The sequence below is a fragment of the Aythya ferina genome, assembly GCF_964211825.1.
Source record: "Aythya ferina genome assembly, chromosome: 5".
NCBI classification, from domain to species: Eukaryota; Metazoa; Chordata; class Aves; order Anseriformes; family Anatidae; genus Aythya; species Aythya ferina.
Window position 1 is genome coordinate 25,587,266 of NC_140301.1, and position 25,669 is coordinate 25,612,934.

At 37.4% G+C, this 25,669-nt stretch overlaps 1 protein-coding gene across 5 annotated transcripts in view; it reads left to right on the plus strand.

Moving 5' to 3' along the window:
• Positions 1–25,669, plus strand: part of LOC311438217 (uncharacterized protein) — a 182,614-nt gene that overhangs the window by 78,987 nt on the left and 77,958 nt on the right. For all 5 annotated transcript variants that reach the window (XR_014694011.1, XR_014694012.1, XR_014694013.1 and 2 more), the window contains one exon: positions 19,361–19,425. Coding sequence is in view for 1 of the 5 variants with exons in the window: in XM_084522374.1 (XP_084378500.1) it covers positions 19,361–19,425 (65 nt within the window). In the remaining 4 variants the exon portion in view is untranslated. The remainder of the gene's footprint in view (positions 1–19,360; positions 19,426–25,669) is intronic.

Here is a 25,669-nt window from a genome sequence, read left to right on the forward strand (position 1 = left end):
TGATATTAAAAGGATTGAGGATTCTTGAGATTTTTTCTTTTTTTTCTCTTTTTTTTTAAGAAAAGTAAAACTGCCCTTAATGCTGGACTAGACTCTGTGATTGTCATGTAAGGTAATGAAACCATTAAATGCACAGTATTAAGAAGAGACGAGATGCAATTAGCCAAGAAATTACTCTGATCTCAGTGACATTTTCAAAAAATCATAATACAATATACATTGCAGGACATGATTGACAGTCTAATCCAGTTTTGATGGAACGTAGTCCACATACTGAGAGTAAAGCAGTACACGGCCAGATAAAGCTCACAGCTGTGAATCCCTGATATGTCCTTACAGTCTTGTCACCCAGGAAATTCCTCAGGTTTAAAAGATGATGAAAGTATCGACCATTAATGACAGGATCATCTCCTACCCTGAAATAAAATGTACTAATCCCTTTTGCTAGGTCTATGAATTCCTAATATAAATTATATAAACTGTAGTAATTCATCTCTGTTAGCACAGTTGTGTTTGGAAATTGTACAGCAGTCTTTGCCCTATTTGAAATGCTAGATGAAAGCAAGACATGTTCGTTTAAGCTGCAGCATAAAGTAATTTAACACAGGGGACAGAATAACTTCTGGATAATGAGCAGTAGATATGTAAAAGAAGGAAGTTCTAAAGTTCTAAAATGGCCTCATGGATTTATGGCTGATCTTAGAAAGAGGCCAAAAATGTAAATATAAGAAGTATGGTTAAATGCAGGTGCTTTGTTAGACATTTGTAAGATGATTTAATGATTGAGTCATACAGAGTACATGCTCTGACTTCAAAGAGACATACAATGGTCATTTATGTCTTACAAATAATTTGGATGGTAACCTATCCATCATTTTAAAATACAGTAATGTGGATCATACTGGATTATGCTGCAAGAAAAAAAAAAAGTTAAAAATTAATTTGACATGACATTAAAAACACATTTGAAATTCTGTAATCCATTTTTGATAATACATAGGCTGCACATATCTGTCAAGCTGGACTTGCAGCCTTATGCTTATATGTCATTGACACCTGCAACATTACATAGACAAACAGTCATCAATGAAGTCAGATAGTTAGCCTGCTAAGGGACCTGCCCTGCATCTGCAAATAATACAAAGCACAAACCTGGATCTTGAGTATTTTTCACACGAGTAATGACAGCAGGAAACATGCAAGGTTATTAAAAGAAATATCTGGGATGAATGGAAATAAAAGCATTCAGTAAAATACATGTATGTTTTAGCTGTGTGCATTGTCCTCATGCATAACAGTACAGACTAGTTTTAAGAGTAAATACTGTACAAAGAATATTGCTAATAAATAATATTTACTTTTCAAAGACTGTAGTTGTTATAGAGGTAACTGTTCAAAAGGATTCTGTTTGGTAGCATCTTCGCATTCTGAATCCGGTCAGCAGAAATTTGCAGTGGAAATCATTGTATCACTTACACAAAGCAAAGCCTAATGTTATTCAGTACTCTGAGAACAGATTGGGAAGCAGAACAAGGAAGAGTCAATTCTTTCATGTCTGACTAGCATTGCTTTTGCCAGTTATGTTCAGAATCATTGTAGTAAGATCAAAAGCTAACAGTATACATAAGTTCCCACAACCTGTGGGATTAAAGATATCCCACAGGTATGATGGGTTACCACCGATTCAAACTCTTCAATTTTCAGCAGGTTCCAACATAGTTTGAAATATGAGCCAAGCCACAACTGATTGCATGCCATTCTGCAATTGCCTCAAAGAACCACCTCCCCCCCCCCAAAAAAAAATACACCACAAAAAGCAGCAGCAGTGCAGCTGAGGTCTATTTTATTTTTGTCATTTGAAATGTCTTGAACATTTCAAAATAATACTGACATAAGGCACAATTAGAATGCACAAAATGCAGCATTTAATGACTACATTTTATTACAATGATGTACATATAAAAATACAGTTAGATTACTATCATGCTAATAAATTGTAATGGTGATAAGAAAATGTGGGAAAAAGAATGTTCCATAAATTAGCAGCTTGAAATTGGCAGTGTGACAAGCACCTTTGATTTCACTAACTTTGGTAGTAGCCAAAGGCTCTCAGCAATTCTCAGAAGGAGCTTTGCACCACACCACATCTCATAGTAAACCAGAAACATTGAAAGAAGTTAGGAAATGGTAATATAAAGTAAGGCTGCTTCTACTGCTGCACAGTATCTTCCATAAGCCTTCCATAGATGGCTTCTAAAAACTCAGTGAAGCCTCCTCAGGGAAGATTTTTCCATTCCTTTTCTGAGTCAGATACTGTACAGTCTTATAACTCACTGTTATAAATTAGCTTTGAATGTATCTTGCCTGCACAGTTTAATATCAGTAGGTTCTGTCTTCTCTCTTACTTTTAATGAACTAAAATTGAAGTACATTTCATTCAAAGTCAGGGAAAAATGAAAGAACACCAGTTTTTTCAAGGGATAGTTTGCTCTTGCAGCATGGGTTCTCCCAAGCAAAGATTCAGGGGAGAATGAACAAGAATGTTTTGTGGGTTTTTATAGTAATCATTTTTACATTCAGTAATTGTACTCAATACAAGAATAAAAAGAATTAGAGACAAAGAATTGAATTGTATTCTTTGTCTCTAGCTTTGACTGTCTTCACCTGAGGTAACTGAAGATTATTGGCCCAAATTCTTTTTTATTACCTATTCTCTAATTTTTAGATGAACAAATAGTTAAAACTGCCTTTTCTTTTTCCTATGTGCACAATGTAATCAAGGTTTTTATTTTTGTTATTTCTAAGGGAATATAATAAAAAAGATGGCTTCAATTTTAACTGTTTTAAAAGTAAACAAATATGTTGAGCTTTCTAAAAATAACAAATACATTGACATTTTTGGATATCTTCCTGGGTTTCAGTACTTTGCCATTTATATTTGGTTTTTAGGCAATCAGCTTTCAGATTTTGGCACAGTAATTTATTAGAGAACCCCCATTCTTGTGAGAAAAATCAAAACTGATGATGCCAACAGACTCAACATGTGTATATAATGCAAATGCTGTTACTTTGCTGTGCAAATGTTTAGAAAGAGGCAAGAGGAAGATGCTACTGAAAGGGAAATTAATATTTTAGTTGGCAATATTTTTACTGTACACATTTTGCTCTTCATATGTTTCCGGGTAACCATAGATTTTTAATATGTATTGAACTATATTATGCCTAGGATCCTGAGGTGATATTTTTTGTTTGTTTTTGTTTTCTAATAGAATTGTACACGCTGAAATTTAAGTTGTTGAATATTATTTTGACTGTTTAATTCCAACATCAGCTACATTATATCTTTTTATATATCTTTTTTTTTTATATATATCTTTTTTATATAATCTTTTTATATTTTTCTGCTTTTGTAAGATGAGTAATGTCATATTTATTAGTAATTTTAAAAGATCTCAATTTCAATTTAGTATCAAACAATAGTCTGATAATAAAGAAGACTACAGTTGCTGCTACTGATAGTAGTGGAATAACTGAATTTGTTGTAAGACTAAATATAGGATGACGACAAATGTTCTTTTTACTTTGTTCAGAAAGCACTGTGTAATGTTTCTATTTGACCCAAACTTCTAAGTGACTCCCTACAAATGTTATTATTTTGGTTAAAAAAATAAATAAATAAATCACAGAAGTTAATGCATTCTGAACTGCCAAGTATAGAAGATATATTACTACACAAAGTTGTTGATGTTGTATTCAAAGGTGGGGGAGGGGGGGGGCGGAATTTAGCGATGGTCTCCAGTCAACATTAGATAATAATAGTTCACAGTTCTATAACACTTTACATTCTCAAAGTCTGTATAGTCATTTGGAAAGCATCAGAAAAATATGAAAAGAACAAATCACTCTCAGTTTAAAAGGAATCTGTGTGCTTTTACAATTAAAAGAATTCAGTGGAAGACCTGAATGCCATTTTTGGAGAATGCACATGTAGAGGGAAAACCTTGTTCACTTAAGGGAGATGTTAAATATTTTTCAAGATTTGAAACCACTTTTTTTGACAGATCTGCTATGGTTAATTAATTACTTTCATTTGCTTTAAGTTGTATTCTCGAAGATGAATAGTGCATGATAACAAGGCGAGACTGTGTGAGGAAGACCTTTGGTAGTCTATACAGTGTGCTGCCTCATTACAGAGCTAGCTATCTGCAGGAAGCCTGACATTGAAAGGTACCACACATCCCATAACGCCCTCCCTTAACTGTGATGATTGTAGCTTCTTCCTAAAAGTGATGATTAGGAGAGAGAAAAGCAAAACTGAATGCTGTATGAATATTTCATGTAAATGTAAGCAGGCACTTACTGGACGTGGACCTTGATTGATGCTAGAGTGCCTCTAAATGCCTTGACATTGAAGGGTTTAGACTCCCCTTTCCACAATGACTACTTCAAGAGCTGCAGTTAATAGTGGAATATAGCTGTATTTAGCTGAAGAGCTCTTTATTACTGGCTGATATTAAACAAGACCACATGCCTTAGGTTTGAGTAAGTGAATCTAGATAAAAGAGATAGTGGATGTCTAAATGAGATAAGATAGTTCAGGTTTCTTCTCCTTCTTGCTTCCCCTTCAGAAGCTCAGTTGCTTATACCCCTTTTAAATTTCTTCCTATGCTAAAGTGAATGAACAATGTACAAGGGGATTCTGCTGCAAACTGTTTTACAATACTCATGTTCAAAAAAAGCACCAAATGGAAATGTCCAAAGATTTTTTTACAGGCAGGCAAGTGTTACAAAAAGGTACTAAAATTAATATAATCACTGGCCAAAGAGAAAAAGACCAGCTCTTTCAAAGATTGATTTTTCATTTGCTTTCACAGGGATACAAATATTTCTGTGCCTGTGTTTACAAGTAAGAATCTGATTCTGTCATATATTTGAATTGTCCTTTTGAAAAGAGAGTGGCCTTTAATGGATTGCTTTAAATGGAGTAGTAGTACATGCAAGTAGTTTAGAAGCTGAAATCATCATTGTAAAGGAATTATCTTTCAAAATCAGTCACATGAAGGAAAAATCTTTTGAAAGTTGACACAGATGTTTCATAGAGAGAATGAAATGGTGGTCATAATAGGTCTTTTCGACATTTTAGTAACAGACAAATTAGCCTTACTTTGAAAAAAGCTCAGTGACTGCCATTCAGTTTTGTCAGGATTATGGACTACTCTTTCCAAATACTTGTTTTTTTTTAAGGGTGATGTAATAAAATACCATAAGTTGAGCTCTGCTGCATCTATCTTAATTGATACGGTACTGAAGGAAGAGGAATGATTCCTCACCATAAGCTTGAAGAAGGCAGAATACACTCACATGTAAAGTGCGTTTGACAATGTTTTGTGCTAACTTTGCCCTTCCTTGCAATTTGTATAAATAAGACTCTGTGTCAACCAATGAGGGTGAAAAGATAAGAGGAGTTAAATTATACTTCTCACAGAAGCAGGAAGGCTGGAACCAGTGTAAGCCACCTCCTCCTCCATTCCAAAGTGAGTAGTTTTGTAACTGGTGCACCCCGTCTCTGGAGGAGTAGAAGCTCTTATCTATATGACTTCTTCCTGTGCCTCCAAAGTTCTAGTATTTTATGTATCATAAAGGCAATTGAAGCTTTCTTTTTATTCCACCCTTCTCAAAAGAATTAAGGTGTCTTAATTAAGAAAACTTTGGGTCCATCTTTTTGTTTGCCACACAGGTTCTCTCAGGTGCTTGGAGGATGGAATTGGCCTTTCCCAAGCATCCATATGGATGGGTGTTGCAAAAGTTCTGTTCTTCTCTGAGGTCACCAGTAAAATGATTCCTCAGGCTGTATCAACTAATAATCAACTAGTTTTATCCACTGGGATCACAGAAGTTTGAATGAGTTTTCCATTGGATTGAATGAGTTTTCCATGGATTTTTCCAGCAAATTGTTAACTATACCAGCAGAAGAAACGAATTTTCTTGGTTTTGTGCTTTTTATTATAGCTCAGTGTCTTCTTTGCTCTAGACTCAAGCACTTTTTCTTTGTGTTTTGCCAACTGATGTTTACCATTTTTTTCTTTTTCACATGACATACTAGAAATAAACAAGCAAATAAATAAATAAAACAGGATTTATTCTATAGGGATGTGTTGCACCTTGGCTGTTTATAGAATAATTGGCTACATGTATTCATAGATTTTTCTCCTTCTTCATCACATAGATCACATCTAAGTATGCTTTCCTGTGAAAAAATGGGGCTGGATTCTCTTCCCTGATGAAGTCAGGAGGACTTTTAGCTATTGGCTGTAGCAGCAAGTGGATAACAAATATATTCTCCAGTTTCCCACGTATTTCTTTTTTAGTTTAGAAGTTTATGTATTGCATAAACTGTAACATGAAGAGAAATGAGTGGCAGTAACTCTAAGGCAAAATTGTAGGAGCTGCCATGTGACAGCCGCTACAATGTGCTCTCATTTTTTCCAATAATACATTGGAATAGCTCCTAACTCTGTGCTAGTTAGTAAGGTTCTGAGCACTTTCCAGCTGTGAATAATCCCTGTGTGCTTGCTCATGCCCACAATTGATTTTGTGTATTACTGAGCTGACCATATATTTTAAGAACGTTAAAGCCCATATGCACCCTTATGCTCATATAAAAATTTCACAGAACATTGAAGTTAAGCTTGTACGGGTAGGTCATGGCGGCAGAGTGAAATGGCAGAACAAAAGCGAACCTCAGTAATGTTACAGTCCTGCTTGTTTCTAAAGCACAGTAGTGTGCTTTAGAAATGTTATGTTATTCACTAGAGACTGGGAAGACAAGCAGGAATACAAAGGTGCACACAGAGGCTTGAAAAAAGGCGGGTTAATGGATACTGGATGCTTTTGTAATTAAAAATAAAAACAGATTTAATCTTAACATTTCATAGTCAGTCATGTGTCTGACTTTAATAACTGTAAACTTGTACTCATGTCTTTGTGCACTGATACAAATGCTCTAATTACCTATACGTGCAGCCTGTTCCTATGTGTCCTGAGCACACAGGTGAAGTCACTCCACTACCTGCTGGAACTCCAGCAGATGGTTATTCAGGCAAGAGAAGTAGGATTTTGATGCCACAGTTAGATATTTATGAAAAGAGATGCATTGAATTGTATCTCAGTATTATAGATCAATTTTCAGGACAGAGTTCCTAACAGTGTGTTCATAGGCTGGGTACAAAACCAATTTTATCTGCTTCAGTGGTGTGTGAACTGTATAAGGCAAGACATCTCTTTACTCTCTGATAGCTTATCTTCCCTGGTGACCATTTATGCATGCTCATGTAAATATACATATTTTACAGAAAAAGCTCTTTAAACTATCCTTTGAGATGACCTTGAAGTAAGAGTATTTGAATCTTCCAGGAAATTAGCAGCAAAGTCTGTTTTTATAATGATTGGTGGTGTGGGAAGTGCCACTCAAAGCAGAAGTAATAATCAGAGCAGCAAGCTGTATTACAAAGAAAGTTTTTTTTACAAGGAAATATGCAAAAAGAAAAACATAACCACCCTTCCAACCCTGCAAAATTGGATCTGTGAAATCTTTGGAAAATTTGTGTTTGTCAAAGTGGAGCTACTATATAAGAATAAAAATATTAGAAGTAAACAACAGTAAAAATAACCAATACTTTGTTGTTTGTTTGTTTGTTTGTTTGTTTTTTGTCCTGCTGGACACATAAATAATGACTAAATTTAGTTGATGTTAATAAAGAAAATAACGAAGCTTTTCCAGGTGATACAATGAAAGCTTCAAAACTTTTAACAAGGCAACACGTGGGATGTTTTATTATATCTTAGTGTGTAGTTAATTATTTTTATTGCCATTTCCCTTCCCTTCTTTCTGCTATGTTTTCCCATTTTGCCACCAACCAAGGCTTCATACAGGAATATCGTTCCTCTTAAAATATGAAGTCCATACTTTGTAAATATGTATGTATAGTGAAGATTGATATCACTTAGATCCGCTGCCTTAGTATATACATAATGAACCAGACAAATCAAAATATTCTCCCTTTATCTATGCACAAGCAGGTTTATAACTCCATGCTAAATTCCCTCACACAGATGCACACACTGTACAAATACTCTTGTCTATAAACGTCTTTTGGCATAAGCACTTTTGTCCGTAACAAATGTGTACTTTCCATGTGCACATGCACATTTCATAGAACACACATTCCTGTGTTCCTTGCCAGCCCATATCAAATGCCTGTATTTGCTTTTTCTCTTGCTGTCTCTTCAGAGATGCCTATATAAAAACTTAATCCTTGCATTATGCCTGTATCTGATACTATACATAGATGTATTCGTTTTCTGTACACAAGCACACATGGTCCTCGTAGCGTTCCTTGTAGAATTCATTATGTACCTCTTATGTAGTAGCAGCTTGATTAACCATGAAATTATGGTAAAAAATTTCTGTGTGGAACTGAAACACACCTCTGTAACAATTCTACAAGGCCTTCCCTTTTGAATGCTATCATAGTGTAAAACTAAGTCATAAAGAATTTTGAAAATGCTCAGAAAATAAACTAGCAGATGAGATGACATGGTAATAACATATATGTTGCTATTTTGAATTTTGTTCAGTGGAATTGTTACTGTGAATTTTACTTATTCTTAATGTTTATGAATATATTAAGAGTCAAAGTCTGTTATCAATTCCAGGTACCAATACAAAGTATTGAGCAGTGACTTTGAGACAGATTCTCAGAGAGCAAGACAGAAATATTTGTCAGAGGTGAAGAGGAGGCAAAAAGCCCAGCTGGAGCTCAATCTAACACAAGATGTTAGGAATAAGAAGAAAGGCATAGATATGTGAGCAACAAGCATAAGTACAAGGAAGATGCAGGTCAGCTACAGAACATTAGTACAAGCTGACATGTTAGTTAATACAATACAGAAAAGGGTGACATGCATTCTGTGCCTTGGTGTTCAATGGTAAACTTAGCCTGCAAGTCTGTGCCAAAAAGAAATGACAAAGCAAGATGAACCCCTGCCTGAAGAGGAGAGTCAAGTGCCACCTATAGTTATTGTACATATTCAAGCATATGGGAAATAGTGGGATGTGTCTGAGGGTGCTAAGATAGTTGGCCGATAGCACTGCAGAGTTTCTCTGTTTCATCTTTGAAAGGTTATGGGAGATCAGGGGAAGTCCTGAACTAAAAAGACAAATACATACCCATCTCTAAAAGAGAAGGTCTGGGAAACTACAGACCAATGAGCCTCAAGTCAGTCCCTAAACAAATTATAAAACAGGCACTGATGGAAGTTGTTTCCATGATCATGAAAGACAAGGTGATTGGGAAGAGTCAACATGGATTCACCAGTGGTAAATGCGTGACCAACTGATTGCCTTCTGTGATGAAACAGCTTGCTCAGAGGGTGAGGGGAGAGTGGTGGTTGTCATCTGCCTTCATTTTAGCAAGACGTTTGACACAGTCTACTATAATTCCTTTAGGAAATTACACTAAAATAGCTCCTAGTCTGTAAGGACCACATCAGTCAGATAAAAGAGGTAGTAACTGTACAAAAAAGGAAGATAGTAAACTCCAAGGGTTGGCTCAGATTTGTTACCAGTGACATACTACATCTACCTAATTAAATTATTTTAGGAACTACAAAATTTAATATCTAGCAAAACAAGTTTGGGGGAAGAACAGTAGATATTTTTGTTTGTTTTTACCAAAAGAGCTAGTTATTAATCACCTGATAATATTTTTAATCACCTGATAATATTTTTCCTTTTCATGAAAAACACTGATGTATTTAAAGTAAGGCTGATGGAAATCCATCAAATTTAATTACAATTTTGTTGGAAGGTTTCTTGTGTCCCCGAGATGGGCATAAGATGCAACAACCCTATAATAACCAATGAAGCAGTAGTGTGAGAACTAAGGGACTCAGTTGCAAGTTCCTCTGCCAAATCAGTCAGAACAAGGACTTCTACTTCCATTTGGTGTATATCTATTATATTTACAGTTGTTTAACTCACAAATGATAAAATTCTGTTTCAGCTGTATGCTTCTAACTACGATAATTTCACATGAAAGGTAATGATAGCCCCTTCTCAAAGGCTAGGCAAACAGCAACCCTACTGTGAAAAAAGACACAAAGGGAAGAAGAGTTTAGGCTGTGATGTCTGTACAGCACTGACTCTTACTCAATTACAATTACTCATTTCTACTCTTTCTGCTTCTACCCTCCAAAATAATTATTAAAGTCTTCTTTCTTGTTCTCTTGTCATTTAAGCCACTGATTCTGCAAACCTCTGAAATAAAATCCTCTTTGGCTATGTCAGTGACAAGACCCGTTGACCTTCAATGTAGGACGGATTTCAGCTCCATTGGGTCCAATGATTTTAAATTGGACTCTGTAAGCTTTCAAGAATGTTTTGATGCTGATCTCAAACTAGTTTTACATTGTGTAAGGTAGGACTAGAATTTGATTAGTCAGCCTAACTGAAAAGGCTTAAGAACTAAATGTGGGACCTAAATCTAAACAAAAGTTGTGTGACTCGATGTAACCAGAACAAGAAAATATATTTCTAGAACTAAATTCTGAAATATTTAATATTCATAATGATATGAAAACAAATATTTGTATCATCTGGATTCTCTGTGAAATACAGATTATGATTAAATTTGAACAGCTAAGTAGATTAATATAGTTTAAAAAGTAAATCAGAATGCTGATTCCTGTCATCCCTATTTTTGGATACCATCAACAAATATTCAGGTATAAAGGCAGGGCAGGTTTTGTTCATTAGCAATTGCATAGGTTATCATAGACTAACTGTCATCACTATGTTTTCCGGAAATTTGTTTTTAATCCAGCAGTACCATATTGCTAATGATTGAAACATCTAACCACAGCATCTTCTACAACAGCAGAGAAAAGCCATGGAATTTATTTTAATTAGCCTTTGGAAAACAAAACAAAACAAAACAAAACAAAACAAAACAAACAAACAAAACAAAACAAAACAACAACAACAAAAAAACGTAGAACTCAAAATCCATTGTTCAAATCATATGGCAGCCAAGCAGTGTAAGAGGTTTCTACAGCTAACTGGACATCAGGGACTCATGTCTGTGTTCAGAAATGTACTAACCATTTAATACAAAAATGTAAGGGATGTGTTCACTTACACAGTATCTGCCTAGATAGCCATATAATTATGATTATGATTATAACTGAGAAACAGAGACAATAACAGAGGCCAAATTTTTAACTCCAGAATAAAGTTCAAAAGGACTGTAGGGATTTCTCTGGAGATGAAAGAACATGTGTCTGCATCATATGTTAAATATGCCTCCATAAATGTATGTGAGTGTTTTACTAAAATATGGTTGTGCTAAATTAAGGCCTGTTGTCTGCTGAAAAATGCAAATCACAAAACAAGTTGTTGACTGATACACGATGCCAGATCTTAGGAAATCAAAGCCAGATACCTTTGTACCTTTTTTTTTGATGTTGTTGTTAATGGTCTATGAGGACATCAGACAAACGTGTTTTTCTTTGGCTAAATAACACATGCTTCTGGGCACTAAAATGTTGACATTACAAGCTGAACAAGGTTAACTTTCCTTGCTGATCTATAACTGTTTGCATAATCTGACTTCACAGTGTACAACAATTTCTGACATATGCAGCTTACCAAAGTTGATGGACCTCAGTGCAGATTTCAAAAAAAATTTAAAATTTCATTTTTGAAAATACAAATTGTGTACAATCCTTGAAATGAAAAATATGTTTTGTGTTGCAACAGGAGTGGCAATTCACTGCTTTTTTTCTTCACTGAAATGCCTTTGTAGGGCAATACTGAAGAACTTTTTAAATTTATTGCAGTTATGTTTAAAAACCTATTTCCACTTGTGGCAGTTCAGAATACTCTATAAAGTGGTCTTGCTGAAGCTCTGTGGAAATTTTGCTTCAGATACCCAAAGAAGTCTGTCTGAATTCAATATTATTTACATTTATTAACCGTAACATGATAACGAAAGGTCAAAGCATGTAGGAATTCTGTTTTATGACCAGGTTAAATTTTTTTAGAATTTGTTATAATAATAATTAAAAAAAAAAAATAATCAGAAGGACAGAAGGAAAGTAAGAAACAGTAAGGCCAGCTAGGGGGTAAAATCATGCCATGGTATACTGAAGATTCAAGTATGACTTTTCTCATAGTAGGTCTTTCTGATCTAGAAAGACAATTCCATACTGGGACTAAGAAAACCAGTTTTGGTTTCCATGAATCATAACCTTTAAAATTCTCAGGCTTATTCTAGTCACTAGACTAATATCTCTGATCATTAGGTCAGCAGAGATAATGTTTCTCAGCCTTTTTAAAAATTTTCTGACACATCTTGGAAGCAGAATAAATTAATGCTGGAAGGGATTTCTGGAAGCCATCTGGTCTAACCTCCTACTCAAGGCAGGGCTAACTTTGAAGATAGATCAGATTGTTCATGGCCTTTTGCAGTCAGGTTTTAAAAATCCACAAGGAAAGGGGTTCCTTAGCCTGTTCCCATGCTTAATTTCTCTCACTGTGATTTTTTTTTTCCCAGTCGGAATTCACCTTGCTGCTACTTCCAATTGCTATGATTATCTTTCCATGAATATCTCTAAGACAAGTTCTTCTCCCTCTTCTCTATAATCTGCATTTAGACATTAGGTATAAAAGCCTGCAAAAAGATCCCCTTCACCTTCTTACCTCCTAGTTGAATAAAGTCCATTCAGCTTCAGTGTATATCTACACAAATCATATGCAGATATGCATATGTGTACATTTAAGTGTATATGCCTGTATATGTGTATATATCATGTACTCTAGTCTCATACCCATCTTGATGCCCTTCTTTTGGGTTCTCTTGGGTCTCTCACTCTCGCGGGAACAGGAGAGGACACTGCACTCCAGATGCAGCCTCACAAGTGCTAGGCAGAAAGAATCATCATTTCCCTTGACCCACCGGTTCCATTCTTGTAAACAAAGCCCTGTCAGTGGCTAGTGGTATCACCTCGAGGACATATTCCTGGCTCATGTCCAGGCTGTTGTCCACCAGAACCCCTAAACTGCAGACTTACTGTGTTGTCAGTCAGTTGACAACACGTAATGATGGATGGGATTATCCTAACCAGACGGGATTTTGCTTTTGTCCTCGCTGAACTTGGTGCTCCTGTCAGCCTGTTTCTTCAGCCTCCAGCTTAGAGAATCCCTCAGAGTGGTGTCCCTAGCTTTGACAGCATCAAGCATTCCCCCAGCTTTGGTGTCACCCGTGAAATTCATGAGGGTGCACATCATCCCATTGTCTAACACATTTAAGAATGTGTTAAACAACATCAGCCTCGGTATCTGCCACAGAGGAATCCCACTTATAATCAGTCACCATGTAGACTGAATTGCTCACTTTTAACATTCCAGCCCCACAGTCCAGTGTATTTTTCATCCACCTGGTAGTCCAGCGCTCCCATCCATAGCTCCCCAGTGTGGCTACAGAGATGCTATGCCAAAAAAAACATCCAGTTTGGAAGTAAATGATATCTTCAGCCCTTCCCAGGCCTGGAGAGCCAGTCATTGTGTTGTAGAAGACAGTGAGGCTGATGAAGCATAATTTGCCCTTAGATTTTTGAAAGCTGTTTCCAGTTACCTTCCTCTCCTTTTTGTGATTAGAAGAGGCTTCAGTGAGGACTTCCTCTGTGATTGTCCCATCTTTTTTCTTTAAACAATCCTAGAATATCCTTGAAATAAGATAGCATCAGGGAGCCATATGGACTTAACACCTAAAAATATTCAGAGCAAGTACGTCTCTCCTCTTTCTACAAATTTTGACACAAATAGTCTCTCTAGTCAAATCTAAAGCTTTAGAAAAGTATGCAATAGAAAAAATACCTGATTTTATAGCTGTCCAGTCATTTATACTCTTTTTGTTGTTAAAGCTGCCCTCTTACAAAAGCATTTTATCCAATCTTCCAGTCAAGGGTGGAAGTATAACACAGTCAGGCAGCTGCAGTCTTAAAATGCCAGTTTTAAAACCATCTGCTATCAGTGACATCTGCCTGTGTTTCAACTGGTAAATGTTCTTCCTTTTTTTTTTTTTTTTTTTTTCTGGAACGATGCTGCTTTCTCTCACCTATTTCAGAAATATCGTACAAGCTTGGCAATATTCGAAAATATTCCTATTCATTTTTATGGCAAGCCCACAGGTACGCATGGATAATGCCACTGTTTGGGAGCTGGCTTTGAATATTTACATATGTATATATGGATGGATTTCCTTTTCAGTGTTAATTTGAAAAGGACTTGGGAGGACTGACACATAGAACTTTGGTATTACTTTAATTTAAGTTGTTGAAGCAAAATGAAATATCAGTCTACCCAGACAGTTCTCTCAGACAGATTTTTCCTCAGAGCAGAAATGACCGTCTTGGTAGGAGTCAACACACCAGGTGTCAGTTTGGTCTATGCAGCCTTTTTGGAAACAGCCTTGTTACATAAATGAAATTGAGACACAGGTTGAACAAAAAGCTTCTCCTGAAAACAACTAGTGAACTGTTTCACCAGTGTTGCATTGCACTTCAATATAGGATGAAATATATTTCTATCAAAGGGCATCTGTCAATATGACCTCTCAAAAATAGCAGAATCAGTTTTGTCCAACAATGTTAGCATAAAAAACTTTACAAATCGCTAAAAGGAGAAAGGTAAGAAATGTTCTCAAATACTGTAGGTTTGAGCAATCTGCAACCATATCTTGAGTTAAAAAAAAAAAAAAAAAAAAAAAAAAAAAAAGAGGAAGAAGCAAAAAGCAGTGAAAAAACAATACCCTTATTTTGACTGGGCCAATGGTCACGGTCCAAAAATGTTTGTATCATATGCAATGAACACTTTGCTATTAAAACATTTTACCTTACAGAACAGTTGATGTTGTGGTTCCGCTCGAGTGGGCAGCCGAGCTCCACCACAGCCGCTCTCTCACTCCCCCTCCTCAAAGAGGAATGGGGAGAAAATATGTGAAAAGGGGCTCAAGGGTTGAGATAAGGACGAGAAAAATCACGCAATAATTATTGTAACGGGCAAAACAGACTCAGCATAAGGAGATAGTAAGATTACTAAGCCTATTACTAACAAGCGAGAGAAGTGAGAAAACAAAGGAAAAAGCAAACCAAAAGCACCTTCCCCCCCATCCACCCTCTTCCACCTCCTCCCCCTGAGCGGCGCAGGGGAATGGGGGAATGGGGGTTATGGTCAGTCTACAGCACTTCTCTGCCGCTCCTTCTCGGTCACTCTCGTCCCCTGTGCTGTGGGGTCCCACCCACAGGATGCAGTCCTTGATGAACTGATCCAGCGTGGGCTTCCCACAGGCAGCAGCTCTTCCAGAACTGCTCCAGATATAGGTCCGTACGACGGGGTCCATCCCTCAGGAGAAAACTGCTCCAACCTGGCTCCCCTACGGGCAGCAGCTCCTGCCAGGTCACCTGCTCCTGCGTGGGCTCCTCTCCACGGGCTACAGGTCCGGCTCAGAATCTGCTCCGGCAGGGGTCTTCCACAGGCGGCAGCCTCCGTTGGTGCAGGGCCACCTGCTCCACCGTGGTCTCCTCCACGGGCTGCAGCATGGAACCCTGCTCCACCATGGTTCTCCATGGGCTGCAGGGGGACATCCTGCTTCACCATGGTCCTCACCACAGGCCGCAGGGGACTTCTGCTCCGGCGCCTGGAGCACCTCTCCCCCTCCCTCTACACTGACCTTGGCACCTGCAAGGCTGTTCTCTCACTCCTGGCTGCTGTCTGGCGCAGCGTTTTTTTCCCTGTCTTAAATATGCTCTCACAGAGGCGCAAAACAACATCGCTTATTGGCTCAGATCTGGAAAACAATGGGGCCCTTCCCAAACATGGGGCAGCTTCTAAATCTTTCTCACAGAAACCACCCCTATGGCTCCCTGCTACCAAAACCTTGCCACGTAAACCCACTACAATGAAACTGTCTAAATTATGAGTATTTCACATAGCAAAGATGATCAAAAGCAGTGATTAATATCAAGGTATGTCCCAGCTGCTTAGGGAAACTATTGGAAAGATTATTTACTGGACTATCTCATATTTTCAATATTCAATTTTCCAGGTTACTCTATCTTTTAGAGAACTTAGATTTGGAATTTTTCTGTGTCATTCACAAACTTAAGCTCAAAGCCAGTACATTGTTCCCACTTTTTTTTGCAGCATCTTACCTCATATTACAAATATTGCGATCAGAGGTAATATACATTTTCAAAACAAAATTGCTTCTGCTTAAATTCAGACCTTGAAAAGATCCTTGAGTATTTAACACTGTATAACAAATTATAATTTCTACTTTGGTGACCTGGCAAAGCTAAATTGCGATCAAGCCCAGAAAAGAAGAATTCATACAGGAAAGATGACATACCCTTGAATGGAAGAAGTACTAATGGCCTTTACTGTAAAGCAGCATCAACAAACTTAGTTCCAGAGAGCTTTCCACAATTCTTTTAATATTTCTTTCTCTTTATCATAGCATAATACCTGACATGACAACAGAAATGTCAACAGTTAGGGCTCTATTCTTCAAATCGTCATGCTCTATTAGCGCTGTTTTTCTGTGGGATTTACCCTGTCAAAGAAGGAATCACCAAGGAGTAAGGTCTATGGTTGTCTTATTCACTAAATCCCTTTTCTCAGTGATGCACAAATGACTAAGTACTTTTGGTGCCTCTGCAAGACAGAAAGTTAAAACAGGGCAGTCTTAGGTTAGGGTGAAAGGAAGTCTGTCCTACACAGGCCAGATGTTCTATGTGCGAAAGAAACAAAATTCTCAGGTGTTTCAAAAAGAAAAGACATAAGGAATAAGTGCTTGAGGGTAGCTCTTCCCTTGTTCATCTCTTTTCGAGGGATTTTATGGGACTCCATGCAATTAAAGGCAATAGAATTACTAGCACACACATCTGTGACCTGTACTTGAGATGTACCATAGCATGAGCATTGTTCGTCCAGGTCTTTCCAGAATGCACGGCTCTGCATTGTTTGTGTTCTTCACTGTGCAGTGGCACAGGGCAGGCCTGTGACCTCAGAAAGGAACAAAATGAGACCCCTTAGTAGGTCAGTGCCAAGGCCCTTTGCCTCGGAGGTTCCCATGCAGCAGCACAACATCTACGTTCACAGTTACATGCCTTACCTGTGTATGCTATGAGTCTGACAGGGAAACTTGGTAGGACACTGTTCTGCTAAGCTTAGGCACCAGTTGTCTTGGGCTTGGAAAGGATGTTGAAAGGCTTTTTTTTCTGGTAAGTTGAAAGTATCTCCCCACTTGTCATGCCCTGCACCTCCAGCATTTGGTCCAGCTGCTGAGGCTGTGAACTTGATCCACACTACTGTGCACATAGTATGGCTTAGTCTGTGGGGAACATTCACAGCAGAAGTCCAATTAGGAGGGGCTTATTATCAATGTAGAATTGTTTGATAGAATGATCTCTCCGGTGCTGAGCAAATATTGGTTTTGGAAAATGAAGTGGGAAGTTTTGCTACTGTTGCTGTTCAGCTGAATACTATGGCATTGTGTTTGGACAGAGTCTCTTGTGCTGCTTCGATGATCATTAGTATTTATGAATGTGAGAAAGAAAAAGAAATGCAGATGTGAATCTGTAGGGTGAAGCCTCTGTGTGAGCAGCTGTATGTTCTACATTCTACAATTTTCTAGTAATTACTTTTACTCATATTTTGCCCTATAAAGAACTCTAGGACATAACTATGACAGTAGCTCCTACAGAAAAGTTACTCCCTTTCCATTTCAGTCCTTTTAATTTCTAGAAGGAAGTCTAATTTGCCTTCCTTCAAAACAGTCTTTCCCCTTAAAAATATTTCTTCTGCTAGAACCTAAGATTTAATAGCTACATGGAGGTTTTAAAAATGTATTTTTGATCACTTGATTTCCCCTTCAAACTAGTGGTAAGATTTTTATTTTTTTTTTACATCTGTTTTTTATTGGAAAAAATGCTTAGCAATAGTCAATTGAAGTGCTTCCTGTTTTGTGCAAGTAAGAATCAAATTGGACCAGCTATATGGATGCTAAGATACATATTAAGGAGAATAAATTGGAATAAATGGAGAGATTTTTAATAAGGGAAAGGGGGTGCACTTAATAAAAAGAGCATATAGAGACCCTGACTGTGGCTAATGTGCATAAAAAATTCAGCCTGTCAGATCCTCACTTTTCTAATTCAGTAATCTAAATAATTTATTTGACATTTTAGCTCAAGATGACCTTTCTTGGGAAAAAATTACTGTTTTAAACTTTTAGCAAGTGCAACCACTGCAGAGGATTGCTGTTGAAGTCTGCATTTTCCCAAACGAGTAAAGGTTAATCTTGTACAGCTCAAACACATTTCTGACCCTTTTAAACAAGTTCACAAAAAGTCATTTAATTTTTTAATATAATTTCAATTATATTGCAATATTTGTGTTAAACGAGCTTTCTTCCCACCCAACCCTTTTATTTCTGTTGCTCAGAAGCCATTTCCCATGTGTTCAGAAGGATTTAGGTGAAGGGCTTGTTTTGAATGAGTAAAGGTACCATTCTACCAAATGTTACTTATAAGGTAAGTTCCATAAATCAAGAGAAAATGCATGGTAGATTAATAGGTGAGTAGGTTAAAACAGCCACTAGTAATAGCAAGAAAATGACTGTCCAGAGATTCACAGTTCCCAGACTGGTCACTTGACTCGAGTAATCAGCCTCAGAGCTATGCCACAAAAAATGATCATGTCTGTCCCTGGATTCTCTTCCTCTAACTAAACAATCCCATATTTTGCAGAGGGCATTTCAGTGGCTCTACTAAAGGACATTTAGTGTAATTTTACTTTGCTATTTCTGATAATTTATCTAACTTCCAGACAGGTCACTAAAAAAATCTTTCAATGTAAGGATTAATATACCCCCAATTGTACATAATAAAGGCTATAATTCTCTCAGGGTGTTCAGGTGACTTTATAGGGGTACATTATTTATTATTGAAAATGTGAATTTTCTAGAATGGCTGAAATATCACAAAGGCTTCAGAGTCTGTGTAAAAGCTATGGTGCAGCTGCCAGTTCTGAGAGGATCTAAGCAACTAGCTATCAAAGTAGATGACCAGCAGTACTTAACTCACTCATGAGATAAAGATTCAGGGTCAAGGATTCTATCATGAGATAAAGATTCAGCTGTCTTCAGATTGTTTATTATTATTATTATTATTATTACTTTATTTATTTTTTCCCCATGTTATGTTTTACCTCTGACTCACATTATTTCTATCATTCCAGATCATCATCTTACTCATAATGGTGTGCAACTGGAAGCACTCCAGTACACTCAGTATGAGACCAGTGTAAGTAAAAGGAGGATCACTGCACTCATCTCTGCTGTAATATTCTCTCTTCACACCTCCACTGTTTTCAGCTAATGCTTTCTTTTCTGGCATAACAGTAGGGGTTTGATCTGATATGCCTGCACATACCAGTCATAAACTACTACTATAAAAATGGGGAGCTGAATGATCAGTGACGCTTATGCTCCTAAGTCATTTTGGCAGTTTTAAAATCCAGGGTAAGTGTAATTGGCCTCTTAAAGGCTTCCAGTGTTATTAACTCTTAATTAACAACAATGGAATTATCTGTGTTGCAGATAGTGTTAGAATTGCAGACCCCTCATAGTGTGCAAGAATTTATTAAGGCAGGTGTGGTATAACGTGAATAATTCTGTGTTACTCTCAGGGCCAGCTTGTCACTGGAAGTGGCACGGCTGTTCCCATACCACATGGAGATATAACTCTCAAACCCTCCTTTGAAAACAAGCTAAAGGATGCAGATCTAGCCTGCCTGGCTCTTCCCCCATTCCAATAACTAGAAGCACTGGGCAAATACACCCTGACGATATGGAGCAAGTTTATGATAGCTGTAACTGTCTCATTAACAATTAGAACATTACGTGTGCATATATTCCAGTTGCTCCATTAAGTAATAAAATGGAGATTGAACTGGTGACCACCAGGACTATTAGCATAACCTCTATCGCTTAGGAAACCAGCGTTCTTTGTCCAGGGTCCTTTATAGTTGCTTCATTCTCCATAGATGAGGCATGCAAAGTTTTGTACTGCATACTCATATGGGAGCTAACCATTTTCACTGTGTGAATAATAAAAATTGTTATAATCATTTCCTTCCCATACACTAGATTGCAAAAGAGAGCTTTTTTCAAAGGATTGAGTCAACCTTTCTATGTCTGCCTAAATGCCATCAGTTAGGGTATGCCCACTGGCTAATTTAAGTTAAGGCATTCAACTTTACAAAGGATGTCATAGGGGTTCTGGACAGGCAACATTTTATGTAGTGCCTCTATTTTCCTATCTGACATGCTTTTTCAGCTCTTAGACTTCTCAAGCAGATGACCAGAGTCTTGTGCAGTGAAACACTATGGGCTGTAGTTTGTGTAATTAATGAAGTAGGATATTGCACCATGTTTGTGAGACATGGACTATGCATCCAGTTTATACATGTTTCCACTTTATGCAAAATATAAAATATCATGGCAAAATAAAAGTAGTAAAACTCACAACAGCATTGTAAAATGATTGCTCCATTTTTAAAATTTTAATAATAGAGATAAGCTATTGTTTTGTAGCTCTTTATTGTCTAACTACCAAAATCCATGAGGTTACAAAATACAGTTTTGGATATTTTAATATTTATTTTTCAACCTGAAAACTGTTAAAAAGGGGATGATTCTGAGTGAATTAAATTGGACCAATAGGATTAAGTTTAGAATTCAGAACTGGACATGTTGAAAATGTGAACTATTACAGGAAGAGTTACTTTAAGCACTTTACTGGGTAAAGCTAACAAAGGAGAATTGTAAGCAATAAGCTGCATACACTGCCATATGAATTTTATTGCTAGTTGGTATGATTGCAAAGATGTCTGTATGAAAAAAAGCACTGGTATACTGGCACTGGAGTCAGGGTAATCCTGCTGCCTTGCCAAAAATGGCCTGCAGGTAATCTGGTTGCTTACTAGTTATGGTTACTAGTCCTATTAACCACATGCTGGTCTTGCATCTTCATCTCTAGTTGTACCCTAAAGCTGTTCAAACTATCTTAGACAGTAGGAGAGGCAGCGTTCATAGAGAGATGGAGTATTATTTCTTAGATCAGTATATAATGTTAGGTGATGTTGAAAAACACATTAAGACTTAGTGTTCATAATTGAACAGTAAGTCTTGGACAAGAATTATCACAGAAATTATTTGATCTTTATATTTATTTTTCATTTTAGAAATGTGACTTTGACTCATGATTGAAGTAGGAATTCAGTGTAGTCAATGTGACTTCTAAGGCACTTGAGTAAGGACTTGAATTAGCAATCTAAAGCTGAGAGGTTTGTTCTTCTCATTGACAGTTCTCTATGAAGTCTAGATCTTTTGGCTTGTAAACCTGTTGCTTTTGCATGCAGTACTGAGGCTCTGAGAATGTCATTGTGAGAAAATGACAATGAAATAATGTTTAAATCTTCTTCCATGTTTCTATCCTTATTATGCAAATTGCATGTCTCAAAACTGTCTACCTATCAGTTATAAGTTTGGCTGGTGTTCACATGACTTTTCATGAAAGATGTTTCTAATTGATTTTCTTTATCCATATTTATTTTCTGTGCATCTGTGATGTCCATGCGTTAAGTAAGAATCCTATAAGGCATTTGGTGGTGATGTGGCAGATGGTGATATTTGTTCTGAAGTTATTTAATAGGTATCTTACTAGTCTTCACAGGAGAATGCACGGAGAAAAAAAAATTGAAATGCAGGAAGATTGGCCTGCTGTGCTCTTAGATATCAATGCTAAAGATCATTTCTTGACATCTTCTGTCCAACCATACTGTACAACCTGTGCAAGTTACACACCTGGTTACACACCAGGTTGTACAACCTGGTTAGCTGTGCAACCATACTGTACTTAGGAAGATGACATTGTTTCTCAACTTCATTTCCAGCATGCAGTGAAAATACATAATTCTCAAATGATCAAACATTAGTTCCCACGAAGTGTTGGGACTCTTCCACTCCTTTAAGCAGTCAACAAGGTGAGAAAGCCATTTGTCACCAAGAAGGAGCAACACGAACCCATTGCATAAGAGGACTTCTTAAAATTTGCCTGTGTTTTCAGGAGATTTCTCAGAACAAATGCAATTTGGAAGAATTAGTCTCACCCATTTACAGTGTGTTATGTAAACTCCTGATGTGAGAGTTCCTGTGTGGAACTTACAGTCCTGTGTAAGTTCCCTCCCTTGTGCTTATCTGGCCTGCACAGCATTGCAGGATACAGTCATGATCATAATGGGGGCACCAGGGACTTCTGACACCCATGAAAATTTCTGTTGTTCCTTAGGTGTAGGCCAGAAATATGACCTTACCTTTGAGGACAGTGTAGCTCTTTAAAATCTGATATGAAGAACTGCAGAATTCACACAATGGATTGCTAGATGCTGCTCCCAAACTCATTTGGTTAAGGTCAAGAAGCTGCTTGTAAACACATAGTATGATTTCCCAAAAAGGCACCTCGTTCTTTATCCCACTGAGTGGCATTGTGATACATAAAGAAGGTCAGCCTAAGTGACCAGTAAATGAGCCGCTACTTAAGACTGTGAAAGGCAAAACTGGTTTCCAGATGCAGCTGGAAAAAGGCTAGATCTAAGAATCCTTACCACTCCTGATCCTGAGGAAACACAGGCTCTTAATCAGATGCTGAATCCCAACACTGTGGTTTGAGCTATGCATGGTATGTCTGCATTTCTATTTCAGTTTATCAGATTAATACTGCATGGTATTAAAACTGCAGTTCTATGTTAAAATGGTTATAAATGTTATACAAGTCTGAAAATTGTATCAGATCCGAAATTGGTTTAAGACTGTTATTTCCTACAATGAGAAAATGCAAACAAGAGAATAGAATATCATTCAATTTTTACTTACTGTGTTGTTTTCTATAAAACCTATAGTAAAACTAAATTTGTGCCCCAGATTAGCAGCATATTCACAGGTAATGTGTTTGTGGAATAGAATAGAGACATTACTACATTTTTGCTTTCCATCGGTGAAGACCACTGTCATAGCACCTGTACTTGGTAAGCTGAAGTGGAGCCTGCTGTGGGGACCTTACTGGAGTACTAACTGTTAGCTGGTAGTCTCGAGTCTGAGTCCTGTCCCACTGCCCAAGTGTAGGTAGTTGACCCAACCACCTCCTTTAGGAAGGCAACCACCTCTGCTAACAAAGGAGAGAGTCAGGAATCGGTTAAAAGTACTCAGCTTAGACTGTTCCACGGGAGTTTCATAGCAAGAACCTCTTTCCTGTAACTACACAGTGTGATTATAGCCAGCTAACAGCCTGCTAAGCCACATGCCTAAAATTTGCTTAACTGCTCAGGGTTTAGCCTAAAGGTGGTCTACGTACCCCCTAAACCTATGCATCATTAGTTAAAACTTTTGCCTGCCTAATGCACGTGGAAGTCCATAGATCTGCGCTGTCACTAAGCTAACAAGAGCTGTTGAGCGTATGCTGTTTCTGGCATTTGATGGATGATAATGGCTGCTATTTTTTGTTATGACCATCACAGCTTGAGACTGTGGCACACAAAACATTAACCTCAAGCCCTGCATCAAAGTTATTTACAAGATACTTACACCTCTATGCACTGAGGAAGTTGAAAACAAAACAAAACAAAACAAAACAAAACAAAACAAAAAAAAAAACAAAAAACAAAAAACAATTTTGTATCAGAAGGCTGAGTTGCGTTTCTATATATGAAAAAAAAATAAAATTGCCCTGGATTTCAGACTCTGAATGGGATTACTCAAAATGGGTAAGAGGTGGAATGAACCATCATCTATATAAATACACAGAGAAAGAAGACATAACTAGAGGAAATAATTTAAGGTCTCTTCTCACCTGCACATTAAGTTCAGTCCCGACTGGTAGCAATACCAAGTTACTCTAAGCTGTTGGCATCCTGGTAACCTCTGTGAAATGGATTTGGTGACCTCAGTCCAATTTGTATTGCCAGCTGAATATCCCTTTTTCCTGGAGGCATGAAGCTTTTGGGTGTTCCCTGGCATCCTTCTTGGAAATCTCAGGACTGAAAAGAGCAGACAGTCCTCGACTGCCTAATAATATTGCAAGGTGCTTCCTCCATTTCTAGCCATTTTGATCGGATTCTCTGCATGAAAAATGCAAACAACACAATACATAAGTTTTTTTTTCCCCAGGGATATCAATCTGACCCTTTTCAAAGCTACTCAGCTTTCAGGTTTTTTTCTTGTATGCTGAGTACATGTCAGGCCCCGTTTTCAAACATAGATGCTCTGACTGGAAATGTTTCATTCTTTCTGGTGAATTATTTTTTCATTATTTCCCTGTCATCACCACTCCACCTTTCTTTTTTAATGAAAGGGGTGGGCGAGGTGGGGGGAGACGTACAGGTTCATGTGAAGTTGATCTTAGGGCCGAAGTAAACTTTTGGCCTAAAATTCTTTCCCAGGAAGAGAAACATAAGAAACAGTATTTTCACTTCAGCTCAGACATCTGCATGGGCTTTTGTGCAGCTGTAATAAATTATTCACTAATTTGCTTGTAATCAGACTATCTGATCTGCTACTTGATGAGTAGCCCAATAGAGAAAGAAAACCACAGAGATGTAGCATTACATTCAACTTGTTAGAACAGACCAGGGAACAGAGATATGAATGATCACATGATTTCTATTAAATTAAAAAGGCTAGTACTCCGTTGTGCTGTCCTTCCAAAATGTCATTAAAACTACTTGTGATGGAAAACTGCACGAGCAGTCACCCAGAGCTAGTTGATGTTAACTTGCTTCCTTTGCAGTTTACTGACTGGAGAGGGAAATCCAGAAAGGGGAAAAATGTCAGACAGGCTTAATGATTTCTAAGGGAGAAAAAAAAAAAATATATATATATATATATATATATATATATATACATAGATACTCTACCCCCCCACACCCTGATACCTTCATTCCCTGTCTTTTTTCCTCCCATCTTTTCCTGTATGGCTGCATGATGATTTGGTTTGAAATTCGGAATTGCCTTCCAAGTATAAAAAGAGACAAAATTTTTACCTGTTAGTTTCAGCAAGCCAAAGACATTTCTGAAAAAGCTTCACTAGGCAACTTGTGTAGGTCCTCTCAGAACCTCACCTACGAAGCCTGGTGTTTTTGCAGCACTTTTCAGCAAAAAGAACAAATCTATGGCAAAAAGAGGCAAGCAACCAAAGCTTTAGCTCCTGCCTGTAGAAGACATTTTTACCTAGAGACAATAGAGATTCATTTTAGACCAAACGCATACAGCCTATTTTCTCTTCCTCAGAAAGAAACAGAAATTTCTGGTCCTCCCCGCAAGTCTGCTCTCCCCAGCACTGCACTCATCCCTCCCCCTGCAGTCACACTTTGCTTGAAACCAATTCACTGGCATTTGCTGGTTTATTTTATTTTTCCAGCCAGAAAATGTACTGTTATTCTGTAAATGTTTTCGTGCTGTCATACTTCGCAGACCATTTTCTTCCTATTTTT